Below are 23997 nucleotides of genomic sequence, written 5' to 3'. Positions count from 1 at the left end.
TATATAAAACTTTCTCTTATAAATTCCTTTCTTTATTTTAATTTGCATAAGTATGCTTTAAATATATTTTTTTCTTAACTCGAAATTCTTTTCTTAATAATAACTTTTATGCAGAAAAAAAAGGTACAAATTCCACAAAATATTTAAAACTATTTCATTTTCAAAAGAGACGGTTAAATGAACGATATTTCTATTCCCTTAAAAATAAAAGGAAATTCATCACAATAAATAGAACTCATTTAAAGTTTTTCACAATAAAATTATTCAATTTTATTTAAAAATTTTTACAATTTTTAAATTAAACTTTTATTATAAATTGATAAATTTTATAAGAGAATTATTATGTTTTCTAAACAATTTCAGAATGAAAGCTAAACAGGAAATTGAAGATGACTATTTTTTTTTCATCTTTATATAAAGATAAAAATTGTTTTTTTTTTTTATTTTTTTATTTGTATTCCCCCCGTCTTGACTCCTGAGACTCCAATCAAGTTTAAAGTGCCTGGAGCTGTCTTACTATGAAAGTACAACGCGTACTGATCTCTTCTCGACCAATTTACTCCATTTAATCATGGATACACTCTTGTACTTCTCTTGCATCGATGTAAAAAAAGCGTTAATTAATTTTTTATTTTACGTGAAGACTTTATAAGGTCATAACTTAAACAAAATTTTTTTTGTCATAATCCTATTTTTAATGAGCTTCAGTCAGCGCTGTTTTTTTTCAGGATTTTTATTTTTGTTAGTGGTAAACTTTTTTAATTAGAACTAAGATTTTGTTTTTATAATAATTTTCGGAAGAAGATTATGATATAAACAAAACAATTTCGTTATAAATTATTAAATTAAAATATTATTTAAAAAATTTTTATATTTAATAGTTAAAATTCAGATTATGGTAAAATTATCTGTTATAAATTTCCATATAAGACTGTTTACGGGTAATTATTGTTTTATATATTTTTTAAAAAAACCTCATTTCACTTTATTATCTTTTCTGTTACCATAAAAATTATTTAATAAAATTATATTATAGTTTAAAACTCAGTTTAATACTTCAAATGATGAGTAAAGCTGAACATTATATTAAAATCATCTTACAATTCTCTAAATGATTATTATAGATTCGGATTTATTAAAGTCATATTTAATGATAATTAAGCAGGTTTTAAATTATATTAAGTAAGTCACAATTGGAAAATAATCTTCGCATTATTACATGGGATGATATTTAATCATTATTAAGAGAGATTTATTTAATTAACTTCCATAAAAAAATTGTTAAAAAAATAGAAATAATAAAATTCATTTTTCTAACTTTAACGCGAGAGATTGTCTTTGATAATCATTATATGAAAAATCACTATATTATTATTTTTGTCAGGTTTTAAACTTTAATATTTATTTATTATATTGCAAGCTTTAAAAGATTTTGAGTTTTAACTGATTTAAAAATAGTTTTATTGACATAAATTCTTCCTTAGTTGATGTGTTGCATGGGATTACATACACACCCAAATCAAAAAGGTTTTCTTACACATACCAATTTATGGCCTTGCAAATATATATATTTAAGATAACGTTTTATTTATGTAATATTATCTAACAAGTGATAGGAGTGATAGGAAAAAAAACTTCACTCGAGTTATTTAAACTTCTCATCATCTGTTTTAGTGAGTAGTCAAGAGGAAAATCATTATTTTAAAATTTAAAAAAAGTGCAAAACTACATATTTATTTTCAGAAATAGAGGAATCATTCATCATCTACAGCTGCAATTGGCAAATACATCAAAAGAAGTTCAGATAAAGAAATTAATGATGTAAAATATTAAAGGATATGTTAGATAAAAAATAGTGTTACATTGTTGTTATTATTATTATTATTTTTATCAACAACTTCATTTTTATAAAAAAAAAAACTTATTTTTTATAGTTATTCTGGACATAAATAAAAATGATGAAAGATATTTAACATGTCAAATAAGCAGTTATAACAAGAAAAAAATAAATAAAAAGTATATGTATATATATATTTTTTTGCTTTTAAATTCGTTTTATATGTTATGGGTATTAAAATGAATAATGTTGTAAGGATTAAAAGATGAAAGATATTATTTTGATATTATTATAATCATTTAGGTAAATATTTATCTTAAATTTTTTAGTTAAATTAAACTTTTTATTCAAAATATAATGTTTGTTGCTATTGCAAGATACGTATTTTAAAATAAGTAAAAAATAAAATATAAAAATCCTATATATATATTAAATAAACGATATATATAAATAATATATTGAAGATACTGAAAATAACAATAAACAAGAATATTTTCAGATTAAAATTTTCTAAACATATTAGGCTCTATAGCATAATTGTAGCGGAAAAAAATTATATTGATTTAAAGAAGTGGAATAATATTTTATCGAAAAAGAAAAACAATGAAAAAGTTTTTCAGCTACTTGCAATGCTAATATTTTCTACTACCGGTACAACAATCTTCCAAGTGAACAGGTATTCTGCACTAGAAAATCCGAAGCATTTATGAATTGCAGAGAAGGCCTACATTGATCGCCATGATACATGATAAATTTATGAGATAGAAGACATCAAAAATACCTCCTAAATGTAAAAAGAAATATATATATATATATATATATATATATATATACTGTATAGTGATCTCTTTGTTATTTAAGTTCAAAATAAAATTACATGCAATTTGGATCAAAAGTTAAATCGGTTTTGGAAAAGTTGAAATTTATGAAAATTAACGTTAACCAGTTAAAATTTTAATTTTAAATATTAGCTTCATTATATAATGTTAAAAGTATTAATGTCTTTAACAAGATAATTTTAAATATAAAATTAATTATTCAAATTTTAAGCCAAAAATGTGAAAAAATGTTTTATAAAATTATTTAAATTTGCCGTTTTCATTTATTATGCGTATACAATTAGGCTAATAAATGTATTTTATGTAGTATGTAAGTAAATGTCTAATTTGTAACAATTAAAACAGAAAAATGTATTTTTGACAGTATAAATAATCGAGTATTTTATAAAATATAGCCTATCGACCTGCAGCCATTATAAAAATAATGGCGGAGTATAACATAAGATATTTTTCAACAAGTAAGAATGCTGGAAATGCAGTAGTCCAATATCGACATAATGTGAATAGGGCATAACTTGAGATAAACAGTTAGTTTAAACAGGAAAAATTCGTGTAAAGTTGCAAGTTTCATTTTTATAGTAGAGTACATGACACGAGCACATGCTTGATAACGCGACAAATAGAAACATATGGCCGAGACACATCTACACGACGTAACACTGAGTCATGTATTACAGCGTGTAAGACAGAATCGCGATGTTAAGCATTAACCAGCCTGATTTTTCTACATCAGTTTTCAGTCTATGGGCTAATACATCACGATGAGAGTGAATCTGCAACGTAATTATTCAGAGACCGGGAGTAATGATTGGAAGAACGGATCGATAAATATATGGCCACCAGGCGGCGTTGTCAAACACTACTGGTCTGCATCTAGTTGTCACGTTGCAAGTGATCGCTGCACACCTAAAACCAGAAGCGACCCTTCGAAGAAAATCAAGTGAGTGATTATTCTTATGCCGACCGTCTTCTAAACTGTGCATTGCATTTTAAAAGAGACATATCTGTGGTTCATATCGGTTTTTAAACATGTTCTCACAATTTATATTTAGGTTGTTATAAATTTTATGGAATGGCCGTATTATTGTTTAGACGCTTTATTGATTAACCTAGTTATAAAATATTATTTTTTCTTGCACGAAATTGTTTTATCTATTGACTTTATAAGGTCGTTGACAGTTTCTATGCTTTGTTTACTTATTCTGACTCAACGGGAATTGCTTTTTTCCCTTTTTTTTTGGAAATCGAATAGCATTAATTATACTTATAACAATAAAAACTGAATAGGAGAAAAATTGCATACTCGAGAAGAGTGTCAAAATTCAAAAATTGTATATTTGAATGTGACGTATGAGGAAATATCCAATTAGAATGTAGATGTGAAAGATCATGTGATTGAAATTGAATATGTAAAAAATTTTAAGTTTTGTTTTTAATTACATTCTTTTATTTTATAACAGTTTATTATTTGATTAATTTTTTTAAATGAAGCATAATTTATTTAAAATAAATCTTTTTATAATCGTTAATACTATTGTAAATATTTATAAGGACTTGCTTAAATTTTTATGTCATGTGATCTTTAAAATTAGTCTTTAATTAACTGAAAATAAAAAAGAAATAAAAGAAAGATGAAGCTTTTAGAGTTAATTTATTCCATCTTATTTTAATTTTGCCTTGTAATTTAATTAAATTGTTTATTCTATTTTTAATTGAATTTTAGTTAATAATTTATAAGTCAAGTGAAATAAACATTTTAATACTTGAAAAAATAAAAATTAATAATAAAAAACATTTTATATAATTTTTTCAATTCTTACATCTTTCAATTTTATTATTGCCTTCTCTCTTATAAAAAATAATTTAACTGTTGATATATTTTTGAAATTTCTTTTTCTGTTAATAAATGTGAATTTGTTAAGCTGTTTTTGTATTTGTTAAAAAAATGACTTTTAGTTTTCTAGATATCAGTAGATAATTTAATAACTAAGAGTTATGTTTACAGTAAACAACAGAAAGAAATCTATAAATATCTATTCTGTATTGAACATAAGATATTACAAAAAAAAAAAAAAAAAAAAAAAAAAAATTGAAGATTACAGTTAAAACTGATATAATTATTTTTAAAAAAGAATTAAACGGATAAGAAAACTAATTTGAACAAAAATAATTTCCTGAAGTTATAATCGAGCTGGAAGAATTTAATCTAAATAAAGTTTACAAAACTCTTATCTTTTAGAAATAATTTTATGTTGTTATCATTTAAGGAAGAACAAGTTGGAAAATTAATTTTAAAAATAAGTATAATAAAACTCCATTTTTACTTTTCAAGTTAATAATTTAGTAAGTAATAGTTTTAAAAAATTGATATAAAAAATATACATTAGAAAGACTAAAAAATATAATAATAATAACAATATATTACTATTATATTTTATAGTTTATTATGCATTTATAATAGTAATATTATACTATTATTGTTATAAATTAAAATATTTTATTGCAAATTTTATAACTTTGTTCTAAAAATTTCCAAATTATTTAAATAGAAACAATTAAAGTAAACTGGAAAAAAGTGACAGAAACATTTCGAGTAATTTTCTCCCAAATGAATTAAAACCAATTGATAATTTAAGAAGTTGCAAGTGTTAACATTACAAAAATAATTAAATTTATCCTGAAAAATACATTATTAGGCGAAATTAAAAAGAAAATAATCAAATAATTATAATTTTAATTAATAATATTATTATTATTATTATTTTATTATTACAGTTTATAATATCATTTTATAAATATGAAAAAATACGTGATTAAAATGTACCATTACATATATTTTTAAAATAATGATAATATTGAATATAATATTTGTTTAATGAGGCTATTAAATTTTTAAACGGTAAAAATAAAAGATAATTAACGTTTTATTTCCAGATAATTAAATTGCACATTAAAAATGCCTACATTAAAAAATTTATGAAGATAATTAATGCGATATAAACAATTCAAAATTCTATTGGTAAACATTCAAAATTATCCGTTGTCATTATCATTGAAGACAAGCAACCGAATGGACTAAACAGAAAGAGGAATGTTTTTATAAATTATAATTTAAAATAATAATAATAATAATTATTATTATTGTATGAATCATTTAATTTAAATCTTTATTAATAGTAATTTCTCATTGGTCAGATCTACATCTATAACAGTAACTAATATTATCTTCCACTCATTATATTTACAGAATAAATAACGATTGTTATATGCCAACAATGACCATGATTATCATTATGCTTATTATATTTACATATAACAAAATATAAAATTATATTGTAGTTTGCTGACATATACAATAAGATGAAAAATTAATTTTTAATAAGAAAAAATTTTTTTTTATTTAGTCAAAACTGTGTTTTGAAAAAATATATAATTTAATTAAATCACAATTTTTTCAATTTATTAAAAAAATATATATATCAGATGTGGTTTGATTTATCTCTCAAATACATTTTGAAAAGGGAGGAGGGGGAAAAAGCGAGAGAGATTTTTAAATAATGAAATTTTTTGTTGGCAGAAGAATAATTAATGTTTCATTTAGATTAATCAAGATTAAAAATTAAAAAAAAACACACAATAAGAATAAATTCATTAATACAAGCAACAAGAAATAAAAAAAAGCATTTATAATTTATGAGATATTAAGTATATATAAAGGACAGACATACATGTAGACTATTTTAAACTCTTGAAATATATGTATTAACTATTATCATTTTCTACTAAAAGTTTGCATTTAATCAGGTAATTTTTATCAGTATTATTAAGATGATGAGTAATTGTTTTGTTTCTATTATATTTACACACGTAAAATAATGAATTTATTGTAATTTTATAAAAATACAATTAATTAAATAATATAATTTCATTAATACCCGGTATAGTACCAATAAATATAATTTGTTTTAATTATGTTGTCATTGTTTTTCTTCTATTATATTAAAATAATAATAAAATTATTGGAAAGAAAAGAAAAAAAAATTTTTTTTAAACAATTTGGAATTTTCAATGAGAATAAAATGAATTAATTTTGTTTTAAAATTAATAAAATGATACAATATAAAGAAAATTTGCTACTAAAATAAAGTGTGAAATTTAGTTTTGAGATTGTATCCTTGAACATGTTTACCATTTTTTAAACTCACAAAATCTAATTTTTAAAATTTTCACGTGGCGCCATCTACTAAAATTTATATAAATATTACTTATTTTTACATATAAAATTTAATTTAGGCAATGCAAACATATTATTATTTTTTATATATTTTACATAACACTTTACTAAAATTTTTTATTTTATTTTATTTAAATCCTTGGTTTTTTTCTTTGATAATAATTTATTTTAAAAATATTTATTAATATAAATTAATTAATTAAAAAAAAATCGAATATTACTACTATTATTATGGGAATGCATTTAACAAAATTACTTTTTTGCTGAATTTACATATGTCAGTCGTATTAACAATGAGAAATTTCTTTATTCCAAGCGAAATTTTCAATCAGAACTTTATTTATATAAAATATATATATTTTAAAGAAAATCTTTAGACAATTCAATTGATAAATCTCGAAAGACGAAAACGGCTACGTCAAGCTGAAGCATTGCTTTTTTTTTCTATTGAAAAAAAACATTTTCGCTTATCACGAATGATTTCGCACCAAAAATATAGAAAAAAAAACACAAATAAATAACGCCGGAAGACGTTTTTATCATTGGAAAATTTGAAGAAATGAAAAAAAAAGAGAAGAAAAAATTTAACTACAAAGCAAGTGATAAAATTAGAAAAAGAAAAAAGGAATATAATACATAAATGACGTCATTAACAGAAATAACTATGTATGACGTCAGCGATTGTTTATCAACTTGATAAGCTTTTTATTTCGTGGCGAAAATGTTAACAAGCTAAATTTTATTTAAACTTTACGACAAAAGAAGATTATTTGACGTTTTTCTTTAATATTTTACTTCTTACTAATTCGGAACCTACGTACAGTACGGCCTTATATCTCTACAAGCAAAAGAAAAAAAAAAAAAAACTTTCAGAGATGTAGTTTGCATATATAAATATTTTCACCCCGAAGAAAATTCTTAAATTTGACGGACCGAAATAAATTTTCTTTGCATATTAAATGTTCTTCTATCGGAAAATCGCTATCGGGTTGATCGCATCTGTTACTTCCTATATTACACTGTTATTAGTGATGTTACAGTCTTTATTAAACTCGTTATATTATATTTATGTTTTTGATACTATCATAATGTTCTTCTAGCGTTAATTCTCCTTTCTATTTTTCGTAGAATAAACCTCTCTTTAACTTCCATAATAATATATTAAATTATATTATTATGCTTCTCGGTGCATTATCGTAATTTGTTCAAAGTCTTCTTAATTATAAATATTGGATAAAAACAACAATTAATATACGTATTTTAATTTAAATACGTAGCGTTTTAGGTATTCGATAACATGAATTTGTTGCTTTAATAATACAGAATCATAATATAACTTCGCAACATGAGTTATGTAATCTATTATATTCTTAATAAGCCTGTATTAATATATTATATTATTCGTGCTGCTCTTTTAGAAGAGTAGAACAAATTACAATAATATTACGGTAGGGCGGGTTACTTTTACATTTATCGTAGACTTCATTATATAATTTAACGTAGCTGTAATCTACTAGTCTGTACTCTTGTGTAATTATGGTTATCCGTTAGTAACTTCAGAGCCATCGTAACTCAGAAAAATCGATTGTTATCCTCTTAAAACTACCAAAATTTGCCATAAGACTACGAAAAAACTCTGGTAGATTTGTTAAAACTATATAAATATGCATGAGTTATAGAAGATAGAATAAATTCGTTTAAAAAAATTGCTTAATTTAATTTCTAACCTTATTAAAATATTCATACGATTGAGATAATGTGTGATAAATTAAATAATCGTAGAATTTAGCAAAATAAACATATATTTTAACAGCTAAAAAATCTGTTAATTCGAGCTTATCTATTAAAAATTTATAGAAAATAGTTGAATATAATTTGCTAATCTATTGGTTCTTAGTAAACATTTAAAAAGCCGGTAAAGGAAAAGGAAATTTTCAAAATATGAGTTCTACATAAGAAAATATTTAAAGGTTATTTAATAATTTATTTTATCGATTACGAAAATAAGTCATTTCTAATAATTATATAGAGAAGTTAATGAAATCAAGGACAACGGAAATTGTAAACTCCGTCGACCAAAATAAATTTCCAATGATAGATAAAGAGTGACAAGAGCAATGTATGTTTGAACTAATCGATCGGATTCTAAATAATTAGATTTGAGAGTAGAACTAATTATCCATTTTTCTAATCCCTCTACCACGTGACTAATGTCAACAAGTTTTCCAATAACTTCAAATGATCCCAGAATGGATTAATAAAGTTTAAATTGAGTTATATTTTAAAAATAAAACTATTTCGTAATCTAAACATATAACTTTAATGCTGATACGAAACGTAGGAGTAGATTAGAGGATGCAGAAACCTTCAATTGGATGAAAAGTACATATGTATATATATATATATTACATTTAACTCTAGACACGTCTTGCTATTTCCTTTTCGTTTTTTCTATCGAAAATATAACGGTTTAAATTTAAAATTTTTATGAAAATCATTGAAATTTCTTTTCCTTAATGGTTTTTTTTTTTCGATATGGATTCACTACTTTAACAGCGGGGGGTGCAACTAAAAAATTAAGAAGTATATAATGTCGTTTGAATAAAAATTATATGTTAGTGTATAAGATTGATTTAGAACAATCGAATATATTATATAAATTATAATCACACAGGTTAGTTTCATATGAACGTGAAAGGGAAAAAATCATAGTTTATCGAGCTACTAAATATTCGAAAACTACGATTTAAATTTATACTTACGCTGCAACTGGCTTTAGTTTACTTTTATACTTACAGAAAAATAAATTTCAATTGTTAAAAAAAAGTGGATATTAGCATCAGGGGTGCAATTGCTCTGTTGCATACCCCCTGGCTGCACCACTGACTGTTAGTACTTTGGAATTAAATTTAAAATAATGCATATGTCGGGTGATACGGAAGTCCTTCGACATAAGTTAGCAGCCATTTGCGGTGCCAAGAATATAAAATTTTTTTATTATTTTTTATGCAGCGGTGAATTGTATTTTTTCTTTAATTTAGTAGGTTTTTGTTTATGCTTATATATTCATGTATTTATGCGATTCGAAGGATTTCTGGATCACCCGGTTTATATGATTTATAAATGTTTATTATATTATATTTTATTTTTATATAATTTTTTTGTAGCTATTACTGTTTTTAGTTGATTCGTGTTTAGAATATGCAATAAAATTAATTTCGTGTGTGTCTATAATTATGAAACAAAATGGAGGGTCTTTTAAGATATCGTCCCTTGAAATCGGAATTAAACAAAGTAAATCGCTTGTATATTAGAATAAATTATGATTCGTATAAAATTTAAGTATCTGTGTTAAATAAATTGGAAAGTTAATTTACTTTTTAAGTTAACAACGTTGAAAACAATGTCATTTTAGTACTTCTCTCGTAGAACTTGAAAGCGTTGATATTTTAAAACCGTTTATCCTTAGAAAAAAAAAACTATTAAAGAAATTTTTATTTTATTTATTAGAAAAATAACTTCCATTTTTTTCAATTAAAAAAAGTTATAAGCCTGAAAATATACACGCGGCTCATCGCAATATTTTATAAATATGATGCGATAAAGGAATGAAAAATTATGCGAAAATAATTAAGTGAATAAATTTACTACGTTTAAAGTTAAAATAATAAATTATTGTTATTTAATTTATCATAATTTTTGGAGAAAGTTAATTTTAAAAGTGCTGCCGCCATCATTAATTTCTTGTATAAACACTCTCTTACTTTTTGGAATTAATGCGAACTTAACGAAGATTAATAATAAAGTTTTAAATACTGTAATGATAAAATAGAATAATTGTAGGCGTCGTTAAAGAGTAAACAAAATAAATATACTAGATTAAATAAGCATCATTATCAGCTTTACTATCCATTAACTTATTTAATAGAATGGCAACCCACATTAAACGATTTTTATTCAAATAAATGACAGTTTAAGGACAAATCGTAGCATTATACAAACGTCCTCTCATATAATGAAGGTACAAGGTAGTTTATGTCGGAAACATTTCATATCGTGTGTTCATGCTATCCTAGGCGATCTTCTCTAATAACTTATCATGCTATGACACTTTTACGATCAAGTGGCGATGATATATAACCAGATACCCGCAATGCGCATGAGGAATGAGTTAATGTTGTCTTGTACTTTTCTCTTATATTTAGAAAAGAATGGAGTAAAATATTCATAACATCATCTAGAAAAGAAACACGATTATTTTCACTACAAAAAATAATTCTATTTTGATGTATCGACCATAAATTTTCATTAAACACAACTGTTAGTTTCCAGAAGAATATGTTGATAGGTAAAGGAATCAACAGATGTTTATTATTATTTCTAACTCTTTTGAAAAATAAATCTCTCTTTCTCTTTTTAAAATTAGGTTTATCTTCTCTCACCAAATTTTACAAATATAATAAAAATAATAATACTTAAAGAGAGGTAAATAATTCAAGAAGTTTTACGTTTTATTCGTTGATAAAAGATTAAAAATCACTTATTTTAACTCAATTTTTGCATTTTATTAAATAATTTTAGATTAAAACTGAGTAGAATTGAAGATAAACTCTAAATAATCAATACTATATTTTAAAACATAGATTGAGATGCTGTAATGTGATATAAATAATTCAAAGATATTTTGTATTATAAAAAAATAATGTGTTAACAGTTTTTATATTCAGGAGATGTTCTGGGATATTTTCTTTCACAATACTTTATCTTAGAATTTTAATATTATTTTGTTCTATAAGCTTGTATGTTAATGGATACTTTTCTTTAAAATTAATATTATTTTTCTTACTTCTTACATTAATAAAAATCGAATTAATATTTCTATTTAAATTATATAAATACTTTCGTAGCACTTAATAACCTATATTTATGTATATCTGATATTAAGTAAACTTTTTTCGAGAAATTTAGGACGTTTAAAATACTGTATGAAATAAATACTTGTTTAACAAATTAAAACTGAATTCATACTCTTATGTAGCATTATGAATTTTAATTTAAACAAAATCTAAATGTTTTTTCCATAAATATTTAATTCTTATAAAATAATGAATAATTAAATGTTAATCTTATCGCTAAATGCATATACAGTTTAAAAGAAAAAATTTATATGGCAATCTGATAAAATTCAGGAATAATAAATATGTTAAAAATATACAAATGCACTTTGTGCATTTGTATTTTTGAATTTTTATTTCATGTAGAAAAAGCCTGCATAGAAAATATTTTCCATCTCAAAAAATGTTCTCCAAAATGCGACAATATATCCAAAAATATAATTTTTTCCCCTCTTTATTATCTGAGCAAATCGTTAGAAAAGTTTCTTCAGTCCAAGTATAGAAGCCATTATGGAAATTTTTACATATTCAGTTATAACAATTCATTCTAAAAAAAAAAAAGACAAGTCCAATAAGCAGAAATAAATTATACTTTCTATCTCTGAGTAACAATTGAATAATTTATATAATCGTTAATAACTAAATATTCTATTTAATCAAATTACAGTTTTTTTAAATACTTTAAATTTCCAATTTAAAATAACACTGCTTATAAATCATAAATATTCAGATTGCTTGGTTGCATTCTGCCTATCCATTTTTATTTTGCTGATCAGCAAAAATTATCGCAATTCTTTACTCGTTTTTATTATCAAATTTGTTAGAGAAAATATTTTAAAAAGTAATAAAATCGGAAAAAAATTCGTCACTTTGGCTACTCCAATCGAAATTTTAACAGGAGTGATCGAATCTAATCCTGGATTTTGGCGAAATTCTCTTCTTAAAGAACGTCTAAAGAATCAACAACAGCGAAGACATTCAAGAAAAGAATTGAAACAGCAACGAAAAGAGAATCTTTTAATCTTTTAAACCAACTAAGAAAAGAAGGATTTATTTATTTTTCAAATTAACACTATATATATATATAAAATTACACATAAATCTAGATATAAAAAAATTGATATAAAGTAACACATGATCTCGAGAAGAAAGAAAAAAAAAAGAAAAATAAATGTATCTAGACCATTAGTAAGGTATCGTGTTAATCTCTCTCTCCTCTCTTTCTCTCTTTAAATAATGTTTAAGCTATAAAAATACTCGTAAAATATACAATTAATAATCTTTCGAGTTTCAATATTTATTTTAAGTAAAATTAGAATTTGCATGATGTTTGATCGATGCTTTTCAGCATTTCTCTCTCTTTCTCTCTATTCATTTATAGAATGCTATATACGTCAATGGTCTGACGTCAAGTTAACGTCACACGAAAATGCTTTTAAAGACTTTTATCTATATATTAAATAATAAATCTACTTAAAATAACTAAATAAAGTTAAATATTATTAAAAAAGGAGAGTAATTCTGATTTTTTATTTTTTACTTTAAATCTTTGTTTAAGTACGATTTGATACATGATATCGGCATTTTATACATGATTACTTCCACCTCAACCTATCATGTTAATAGTAATTCCACTTAACCGTTTCGATTATTTAATAATTAATGTTAATGTATTACTTGCATGACTAAAATCAACTTCGCTGTAAAACAAAAAAATAAGTATAAAATTCTATACTGCGAGTTATCTACACGAGATTTAAGCTTATTAAATATTTAATACGAATAGTCATTAATCTATTAGCGATAAATTATTATTATTATTTTTTTTTAAATTTTTTTAAAAATATCTTTTAATTGTCTTGACCTCCATTCGAGTGATGAAAAGTTTCTTAAAATATTGTTCTAAAAATGAATTTAATGGGGGTTCATTCGCTCGTTAATGATAGTTCTATAAAGGGCGATTTAGAGATAGATAAATATCAAAGTTTGTGATCGTTTTCTAAGTTTATAGACATTTTTTTTCTAACTTTGTAATCATTTATCAACAGGAGTTTCAATCATATAAAGTGGAAATCCGGGTAGGGAATGATAAAATATATGAAGTGATTGTAGTTATTTTTAAAGTATTTTCCTGTTATAATTAATTAATATTAAACGATTTAAAATATTTATTTTATTGTAAAAAGGATTAATATTGTTAAAATATTTTTTAAAAATTAAAAAAATATATATAACTTTTCACGCCCTCTGTTGTTTAAATTTGTTACTAATTGGAGGTATTTTTTTCTTACATTTATTCATTCATTAAAGTTAACTGCATATTTTTTTTTCTTTTGGGATAATATTAAAAAAATTTAATTAAAATTTCAAATTCATTCAGAGGTATTTTTATAATAAAAAAGTTTAATTTATTAATTTTTAAAATAAGGAATATAATGCGAAGGCATACACTTCATCGAACTCCATGTAGGTTGGCATAGTTTTTAAGTAATTCATTGCTATAGCTTAATGCGGGATGTCAGCAGGGGTGAGAGGAATGACCTGAAAGCAAGCAGCTAACCTTCTGCATCTACTCCAGTAACCACAGCATGCAACTAGCAACATCGCCAACACGTAGAGAGTTATACTTTTGAAATAGTACTTCTACAAATTACGAAAGGGGGGGGAGGAGAAATGCAGATAAGAAAAAAAGTAACTTCTAGAGGGTCCATTATATCATATACTGTAATAAATCCTAAGAATGAAACTCGAACCTTTTTATCAGAATAATATCCGGAAACGATCCTATTTCCGGCTGAAAATAGGTATAACCCATATTCGATAACAACAGGGTTATATAGTTTATATATTATGAAGTGATTTTATCTCTGCTTGATAATTTAAGTACGGCATTTGGAAAGAATTCGCTCATTAATTAAGATATATATATATATTTTTTATGCAGGAAATCTTAACATAATAGTATTTAAAATTCATACAAGTCCTGTATATTGTTACATTATTTATGAAAGCTTTGTGTAACATGAAGTGACAAAAAATTCAATGATAGATCTTATAGGTTTATAATGTAATTTTTAAATATATGTAACCTAAATTTATATACAGTATATTATTTTAATTTCAAATAAATTGTAGTATTTAAAAAAAAAAAAAAAAAAAAAGATTTAAATTGCGAAAATTAGACAAATTATTCAAAAATTACAACACTTTCCCCATAAAATATTATATAATTTTAGATATAAAATAATAAATTTTTTATGGTTTAACTCGAGATTTTTCACGTGTAATCTTATATTCTTTAAGGTTAGATGTTTATAAAATTTCCTTAGAAAAGAAGAAATTGCCAGACTTGCAATCAAATCATGAATATATTCAAATAATAATGAAAATTTTCAAATTCTTTATAAAATTGTCTGTGAGATAATTTTTAGGTTACATTTGTCACCTGTCACAAACATGTTTTCCTAGTAACATTCTGTGATCATTGGTTGATAATAGCCTTATTTTTCTACTCTTCAAGATTAATACAATGGATACAATCTCTATCTGGTTGTGTTGTTTAGATTTTGGATGACTCAATAAAATCTCCTAATAAAACAAGTTTATATAAGAGTTGTTTAAAAAGTCATTTTATAGAAAAAAAAAAAAGAGAGAAAGAAAAATGATAATTCCAAATTGCTCTCACGTACTGAGAAGTTTCTTATTTCTCAGTCTATTTATCTCTATCATCGGAAAGCTCACTGGGCAAAAGTCATCACATTGAATTTCATAGATAAGATCTTAGAGTTTCAAAAAAAAAAGAGTATAATAAATATAGAAGAAGAGCGTTTTTTATATATATAGATAATTCTTGTCACCTGTCCAGTATTTCACTTGGCAGGTATCGAGTATATGGATTTTCTATTATTTTCTTCCCAGACCTTCTTGTCATGTGATTGAGTGAATCGATACAAAAGTGATGAAGATTTTCCCTGTATTGTGCTGTTATATAAGTTAAAAGAATTATTAATAAACTTTCTACTGCTTTTAGTTGTTTATAAATATATATACATAATTCTATCAAATATTTTAAGCACGTGTAATATATGACCTAATTAGTTTCAGTAATTTTTATTTTTATTTTTTAGCTGTTTACACTTACATTAGATTTAAATTACATTTTTTTTTCCTCTGAAAGGGATAGTAATTTAGTTGAAAAACAAAATTAATGTTTTATACATCATCTATTATTTATTTTTAAGGATAATCAAATATGTATAACATACAGTAGGCGTTGATGTATAGAAATAAAACCGTTTTTTTTTATATTTTTATTATTCTAAATGAGATGCAAGTAATTTAAATTAAAAATAGATAAAAATGCAATTGAAAACTGAATTAACTATAATATTTTCATATACTTTTGTAGGTATATTAACTTGATATATTTTTCTTCTTTTTTTAGTAAATTGGTTCAGTCGAATTTTACGGGTTTTTACCTATGGCTAAAGAATTCCCAAGAGGAATTACCAATATGAAATCTTACATAAGAGGAATTGCATCCTTTCTGGAGCCTCGTAAGCTCCTAAATTTAAATTTGGAGGCTTCTCTACGCAATTCACGTTGATAGCCATATTGATTTTTCTCTCTTACCTCTTCAATATAATTACGTTTATGTTCTGACAAAATGCGCTACATTTTAAAAGACTTCAAGAGGCAATTGTAAATTTAATTATTCACACATGATGCTATATTTAATCACTTAGATATTTAAAAATTAAAGATAAATATACAGAGAAAAGATAAGTAAATGAAATAGGGCTTATATATCTACGCGCCAAGTTACTTAGAAAAATACAATATATTATTATCTATTGTATTTCAAGTAATAAGATTTAGCACAGAATTCAGTTTCGTAGTGCTAATACGAATAACACTTGTAAAAGAAAAATTTGAATCAGTCAGTGGAAGATTCATGTCAGCTCTGATATGAAAAACGAACAAATTCTGGAGAAAACAAGTAAAAATATGATAAACTGTGAAGCTTTCTATTCACTGTCGACAACTGTACACGTACAAAAAATATATACACGTTATTTATTCACTCTTAAATAATACTTACATTTTATAATTTATCTAATTAATTTTAATTCATACGAAAAGGCAAACAGTTTAAATTCTTAATTTTCCACTTTAACTGTGTTAAAATTAATTTGCAAAATTTTAACTGAATTAATTTTCATTAATTCCTTTGAATTGACAATTCATAAATTCTGAGAAGATAAAAGATAAAACATTAAGAAATAGTTTTAAGTTGAAAATTATAATTCAATCTGTAAAAGGATTTAAATTTGTTTAATGTAGAATTTAAATGAAATTCTTTTTATGTATATAAATTAAAATTTAAGTGATTTATAATGAAGTTTCTGAAAAAAAAAATTACATAAATAATTCATATACATAGATTTTTTTCCCTGATAATTAATTATCTATATATAGGTCAGAGAATAAATTTCTATTTTATGTGAAGTAAAGATATATTTTATGAATGATTTGAATATGTTTTTAATCTAAATTAATTTTGAATTTTTATAGTAAAAAATAATAATAATAATAATAAAACTTGAGCATCTAAAATTACATTTTTAAATAAATTAATTTCAGAAATTTTATATTTAAAAGTCTCTGAACTTAATTCAAAGTTTTTTTTTTTTTAGTAAAAATAAATAGAAAAATTTCTCATTTAAAAGTAAGCAGAGATTTTATAGATAATAAAAATGATATAATTATAAATGATTTATAAAATAAGAAATTGCCAATTATTTTATTTATTTTAAATAAAAGAAAGAGAGCATTTTACAGTCCATTTTCATTTCTAATTTATACTTTAAAACAATCAAGAGAATAATATTTAAAATCTACTTATTATATTCATTTTGTTTTTATTTTTTTATTTTTCATAATTTATGCTGAATGAAATAATTATAAGTTATTGTCTCCTTATGTTATGACTTCAAAATTGTTGGGACCTTGATGAATAAATTATCTGAAAGATTAAAGACTGTTCAGAAACTAAATTTGGTTATCTATTTAATGACATTTCAATCAAATTTGTTGCTATGGTTACTCCTGTTATTTCTTTCCATCATAGAAACAATTTGACATTCAGATGAATTGCTTGAAAAATATTAAAAATACATATGAAAAGCCAGATATATATTTTTTATTCTCTTTCTTTCTTTTTAGATTTGAAATTTTACATTTGTGAATCTTTTGTTATTAAAATTGCTGAAAGTTGAAGAACTATTCCATTTATTATCATTATTTTTAAAAATTTTTTATAGTAAAATTTAATTACATTTTAATTATTAATAATGTATTGTTTAGTAGAGATTTATAATTAAATCTGGAGAGCTGCCAATGAAAATGGAAAATCCTCTACATTATAATTATTTCAATGCTTTCAAAAAATGTTTTTGATTATAATTCTGAATGCTTTTTTCTTATTTTATTGTTGAATTTTAAGTATTTATTATGTATATATAAAGTGTTTAATAAATATAAATATAATTTTTCGTGTATTAATGCTTACGGATAAATATTAGAATTAAAACTTATAAAAATTAAAAATGTGCATGTATTTAAACTAATATTAACTTTAAATTTTTATATAATATTTTTCATAGGTATTTATCAGATGCTATCTACTGCGAAGTTTGCTGTGGGTGGTGCTTTTAAAGTACAAGATTAAAACAGTGAAAAATATGTCAACATTACTAGATTCGGGTTCACAATCTCATTTGAATGAAGTTAAAGACAATAGCGAAGGTAGCGAGGAAACAACAAAAACTATTAAGTACTTTAGTTCCCCCTGCAGAAGACCACAAAGAGGAGAGAGAAGGAGCAGTTCGGCGCCAGAAAGGAGGCTCCTTTCTAGATCTAGCAGCAGTAGCAGCGGAAATAGCAAGATAAATTCTGCTAGAAAATCCCCAGAAGCGGAATGTTCTGGCCAAAACAAGCAATGTAAAAGCAGTAAAAGTTCCGCTTGGAAAACGTCGAAATTTTTCAGCAGGACACTTTCATCGGGAGAGCTGTTGAGGAGCTTAAAGAAATTATCTCTATCATCCAGTAGCGAAGAGACTGAATGTAAATTGAGCGAAACTAAATTATTTAGAAGTCGTGCATCGTCCAGGAAAAAGGTTAACAACGAAGAGATTTCAATAAGATTAGAAACAAGATGCACAACAGTTAGCGATTGCGGCAATAAAAAATCAATTCAAAAAGAAGGTATTGTATGCAAAAAAGAAGATTTGATGAATCTTATTTCGGAAGCCACTAAAAGAAAACCGGGAAGTTCTCCACTAAGCAGAAGAGTCCCTTTAAGACAGACAAGGTCCGCTTCTTACGAGAGTCCTAGGGAGTTTAGAAGCTGTAAAGCTCCTGTGCAGAGGAGTGGAAGCGAAGAATGTAGACCAAAAAGTAATCTGTTTTCAGACGAAGAAGATAAGAATACTCCAATAGAAGTGAAAATAGATTCGAAAGAAGAAACGCCACCAGAAATTCAAGATGCCAAAGAAGAAGAGAAAGAAGACGAACAAGAACAAGAGGAACAAAATGAACTTTCCGAGCAAGAAGATAATGACGAATCCTTATCAACAGTTCAATGGGATGAAGGAGCTTATATAGATGCAGTTTTGATAGGTGATGCTATTGAAACGTTCCTGAAAGGATCTATGGGATCTTACGAAAAAAGAGTATCCTTCAAAAAAAGTTAACTACTAAGTGCTATTAGATATAAATTAGAGTTGGTTTTATATTGATTTCAGTAACTTTAAAATGATATTGTCAAACTGTAGAAAGGATAATAAGTATTATGTAAATAATATCAGCCAAACTGTCATCAACGTATTAACCCATTAAGCATAAATTATTCGTGCAAATTATTCTATTGTGAAATGAATATTTTAATTAACCACAGAGGAAATGAAATTTAGAGTCGTATGATAAATTACAAACTTGTGTTTATACGGGTATTTTATTTATTACGTTAGAAAATTTAGTTATCTGGAAATGCATTATCATTCTGTTAATAATTTTAATGATTTGACTATATGTGAGTATAGACCGTGTGTATATATCTATATATTTTACAAATTTCTGTGTTTTAGATATCGATGCGCATAAAACTGTGCTAAAAAGAAACATTCACTGTTCTTCTTGCTACATAATAAGAACATTTTACCGTTTATAACGTGAAAGGAAAATCGAATGTGTGATTTTGAAATTATTTGACGTTGTTAGTATGGATGAAACGTCAATTGTCAGTTTACAAAAATAGCTTGAATTGTTTCGAAATTTCAAATTTCGTAATCTAAGAAAGGTTGTTTTATAGAGGCTAACGGGAAAGTCTAGCCATTTTTTCATTTTTTGAAAGTTTTTATAACGAACATATATCAATCATAGGATGTTAGCATTATATTATGATCGATCGATCGATGAACTCTCGCTAATATACGAGGAAACAATCGTGTTTTAATCCTTGTTTACCCCTTTTTGATATCAGTGGTTTCATCCCGACTGATCCTGGAGTAGTTACCATGGTTACGAGAAGAGGGAAAGCAAACTGATAGGAATTCAAGACGGAAAGGGGTTAGTACTCTAATCATTCCATATAATCGTTCTTGAACCACTTTAAGCAAACCTTTTTAATGTATCGATCGATCAAAAAATCTCTTCTTTGTATTCAATAGAAAATCTACTAAAAATGACAAACACTCGTTCCATCAAGTGTTAGTCCCGTATAATCAAAATCGATTTTTCTTTCGATTTAAATTCAACAGAATTATCAATAGACTTTTTTAAAAAAGAAAAACAAATAGATATACTTGCGATATCGAAAATATCGTCAGTAATTTTTTTTATCGTTTTAAAAGAGAATTTAATCGAAACAATTTTTTTTTTAAAGACGATTTTTACAGGATATTTTGATTTTCGAAAATTAGAAAAAGTGTTAACAGTAACCTAATTGGCAACAGCATCGTCTGCTTATAACTGAAGTAAACTTTTTAAAATGTAGTTTAAACAGTTTAATGTTGTTTATTCTGCAATATAAACATTTACTTTTTATTGTCATAAATATCCCAAAGCTTTAGAATTCCATTAAGTTCCTTAAAAACTTGTTATTATTATTATTATTATTATTATTAAAAATTCACCGAAGAAAATTTATTATTTTAAAAATACTTTTACTAGAATTGCAATAAAAAACTCTGTTTTTTTTTCTTTCTTAGGAAAACTGAATTTTTGCCAAATTTAGAGCATTTCTAGTAAAGTAATTCTTTTCTGTATTACATTTTTTTTTCTTTTTTGATTTTTTTACAATATTTTGCTATTTTAAAGAATAAATTTTAAAATAAATTCGTATGTTTTTCGGATTTATATTTTAAAAATGCTACATTAATAATAATAATAATAAAATTCTTTTTCTTTCAAATAATCTAAACAAAATTAACCTTGAACTAATCTTTAAAATAAAATTTTTTTTTGTTTTTTTAAGTGAAAAATAATTTGTTTTAAAGTAAAAATTTGGCAAAGATTATTTTAAAAGTTAATTTTTAACATGTTTTTATACATTTTTTAAATCTAATAATAATAATAATAATAATAATAACATATTAAAATATTTCTTTACTTGCCATAAAAATATTAATTTTAAAGAAAGGAAGATAAAATCCATGGCATAATTCCCTTTTACGATCTATTATACAAAAACTGTTATGCTTAAAAAAAACTTTCTTTCTCATTTTAAAAGAAGTAATAACATTTTATTACCTTCATTTTTAATTTTTAGTTTGTTAGATGGAGTACATTAAACTTCTACTTGTGAAGAAAGAAGAAAAAAAAAAAAAAAAAATAATAATAATGTAAAATTTCATGAAACTTCAAACCTTAAATATTCTTGGCGACATCAAAATAAATCTAAGGAAAAAAAAAAAAATGAATAATTTATTAAACAGTACTTGTGGGATTGCTATTATGTAGTTACATTAGCACAGACATAAAAGAAATGTAATTTTACTCCTAAAGTAATTTGCATTTTCCCCTCTAAGTTATCAATATACACCCCCCTTTTTTATTGAATTTTATTAATAATAATAATAATATATATATAAAAAATCCTACAGAACTGTCACGAGGAGGGTAATCAGAGATAATATCTGGATAAGAAAATCTGTCATGATTACATTATATGCTACATTATTAAAGTATTAATTGTTTCCAGATTAATAGAGATTCGCATCATCATTATATATAGAGGAGACAGAAATACATCAACTTTTTTGCTACTGCAAACTAATAAAAATCGATCAGCTAGCTTAAAGTTTGGATCTTATATTGATTGAGAGTACACCTTATTGGCTTTTCTTGAGATGTTATCACTGCCTTTAAGAGAGGTTTTCCTGGTTTTTTTTCCTTTAATAAAATTCACATTTAATGGCTAATTAAAACATAGTTTAATATTTTACACTTTAATAATCTAATGGTCACCTGTCATCGTTTTGTTAAATAAATGTAGCCACTACAATAATAAAATTTTTATGCGGTAATCGTATTTTTTTCCTTACTTTTTTCTTTTATGAATAAATAAATATATAAATTTCTGTTAGAGAAAATTGTTTTTATAATTTAAATATTTATATATGAATGTTGTAACTAAGTAAGATATTCGGGACTTTAATTTTAGCTTAGAAGATTTATATATATATAAAAAAAAATAATAATAATAAATAAAATTTTGGAAGTTTTTTCTTTAGTTTATAAGCCAGATTGATTGATAACTTTTTCTTTTTTTGAAATGTGCAAGAAAAAAGAAACAAGTAAGAGGCTAGAACCGAACCAACCATTCATTCTTTTATTTAAACTTTCTCTGCACAACAGAGAAAGCAAAAGCAATTGCATTTTCAAAAGAAACTTCTCTACAGATACACGCAATAGCAACGAATCACGTGATTTGCAAAATAAGCTGCGATAGGTTAAAATCATGTGACTTAAAAAAAATATATTTTTTAAATTAAATGTAGATTACATTTCAAATCACGTGACGGTTAGATTAACCAATCAATTTATTTTCTATGATTTTTAAATTTTATTACTGTATATCTGGATTAATTTCTTGTAAATCTGTGCCAAGAACAAACAAGATTATTTTTAAGAAAAAATAATAATAATAATTAAAAAGAATTGTAAGGATTGTAAAATTTTTATTTTGTATTTAAATGTTGTGAAATTGTGCTGTATATTATCTGTATTGATGTGTGTCGAATAATGTATAATTAAATCTTTTTTTTTTTTTATAAGTAATGAAACCAGGAAAAATCAAAATAAACAATTTATAAATAGAATTTATCTGTATAGTGAATGTAATTTTAACAAAAATAAGAAATAACTAAAGAAACAAAAATGTTTTAATCTTATAAAAATATATAATAATAATAATAACATTTTAACCAACAACTGAAAATATATTTTAAAATTCTGTTGTTAACTGTAGCATATTTTAATATTGTTGAAGAAAATCAAATATAATAGAATTTTAATTAAATTTGTAAGATTTTCATAAAATTTTTTCAAGCAAAAACTGAAAAAAAAATATTTATAAAAATTATATATCTTATTGATTTTAATATGAATAAAATTTTTGATAGTGTTATAACTAAATCTTATAATAAAAAAATAAAAAAATTTAATTTCCTATGACAGTTTATAAAAATAGAATTCTGCCTCATGAATAAAGTACGAATAACTTTTCATAAGCATTAAATTATGTCATATAAAGTCTAGCTTCGAAGCTGTAACTGTTTTAATTCAATTGATGTTTGTGAAATAATTGATGTTAATATATAATAAATGTACATAATTTATATGTATGAAAATGTTTATGTGCTGTAATTTTATTATAAAATTGATTTATGTATTATTAAAATTATTTTTGACAGTTTTCAATTAGAAAATTATTTATTGTTAAAAATTTAAATTATTTTATATATTAAAAAGTTATGTATAAAATTGAACAAAATATTAAAGGAAGGAAAAAAAATAAACCTAATAAACTAATTTTAAATGAATTATTTCTTAAGAAAACATTAATGTATAAAAATAAAAATCAAAATTGAATTCGTGTTATCACATATTTAAACATTTACACTTTAGATA

The 23997-nt window shown here is 23.8% G+C and overlaps 1 protein-coding gene across 2 annotated transcripts; it reads left to right on the top strand.

The window, feature by feature from the left end:
- The first annotated feature begins 3296 nt into the window (after positions 1-3296).
- LOC136981032 (uncharacterized) lies at positions 3297-22812 on the top strand. 2 transcript variants are annotated; one of them, XM_067277287.1, is made up of 3 exons: positions 3297-3616; positions 18471-19538; positions 22607-22812. In XM_067277287.1, exons 2-3 carry the CDS (start codon positions 18549-18551, stop codon positions 22613-22615), a joined length of 999 nt encoding a protein of 332 aa, XP_067133388.1. In that variant the 5' UTR covers positions 3297-3616; positions 18471-18548; the 3' UTR covers positions 22616-22812. The 2 variants fall into 2 exon arrangements, with proteins under 2 accessions (XP_067133388.1, XP_067133387.1); XM_067277286.1 differs by lacking the exon at positions 22607-22812 and having other exon boundaries at positions 18471-19849.
- Positions 22813-23997: the final 1185 nt, after the last annotated feature.

The sequence above is a fragment of the Centruroides vittatus genome, unplaced genomic scaffold (genome assembly GCF_030686945.1).
Source record: "Centruroides vittatus isolate TY-2023 unplaced genomic scaffold, ASM3068694v2 contig_742, whole genome shotgun sequence".
Lineage (NCBI taxonomy): Eukaryota > Metazoa > Arthropoda > Arachnida > Scorpiones > Buthidae > Centruroides > Centruroides vittatus.
This window is presented reverse-complemented; position numbering and strand designations above follow the sequence as displayed.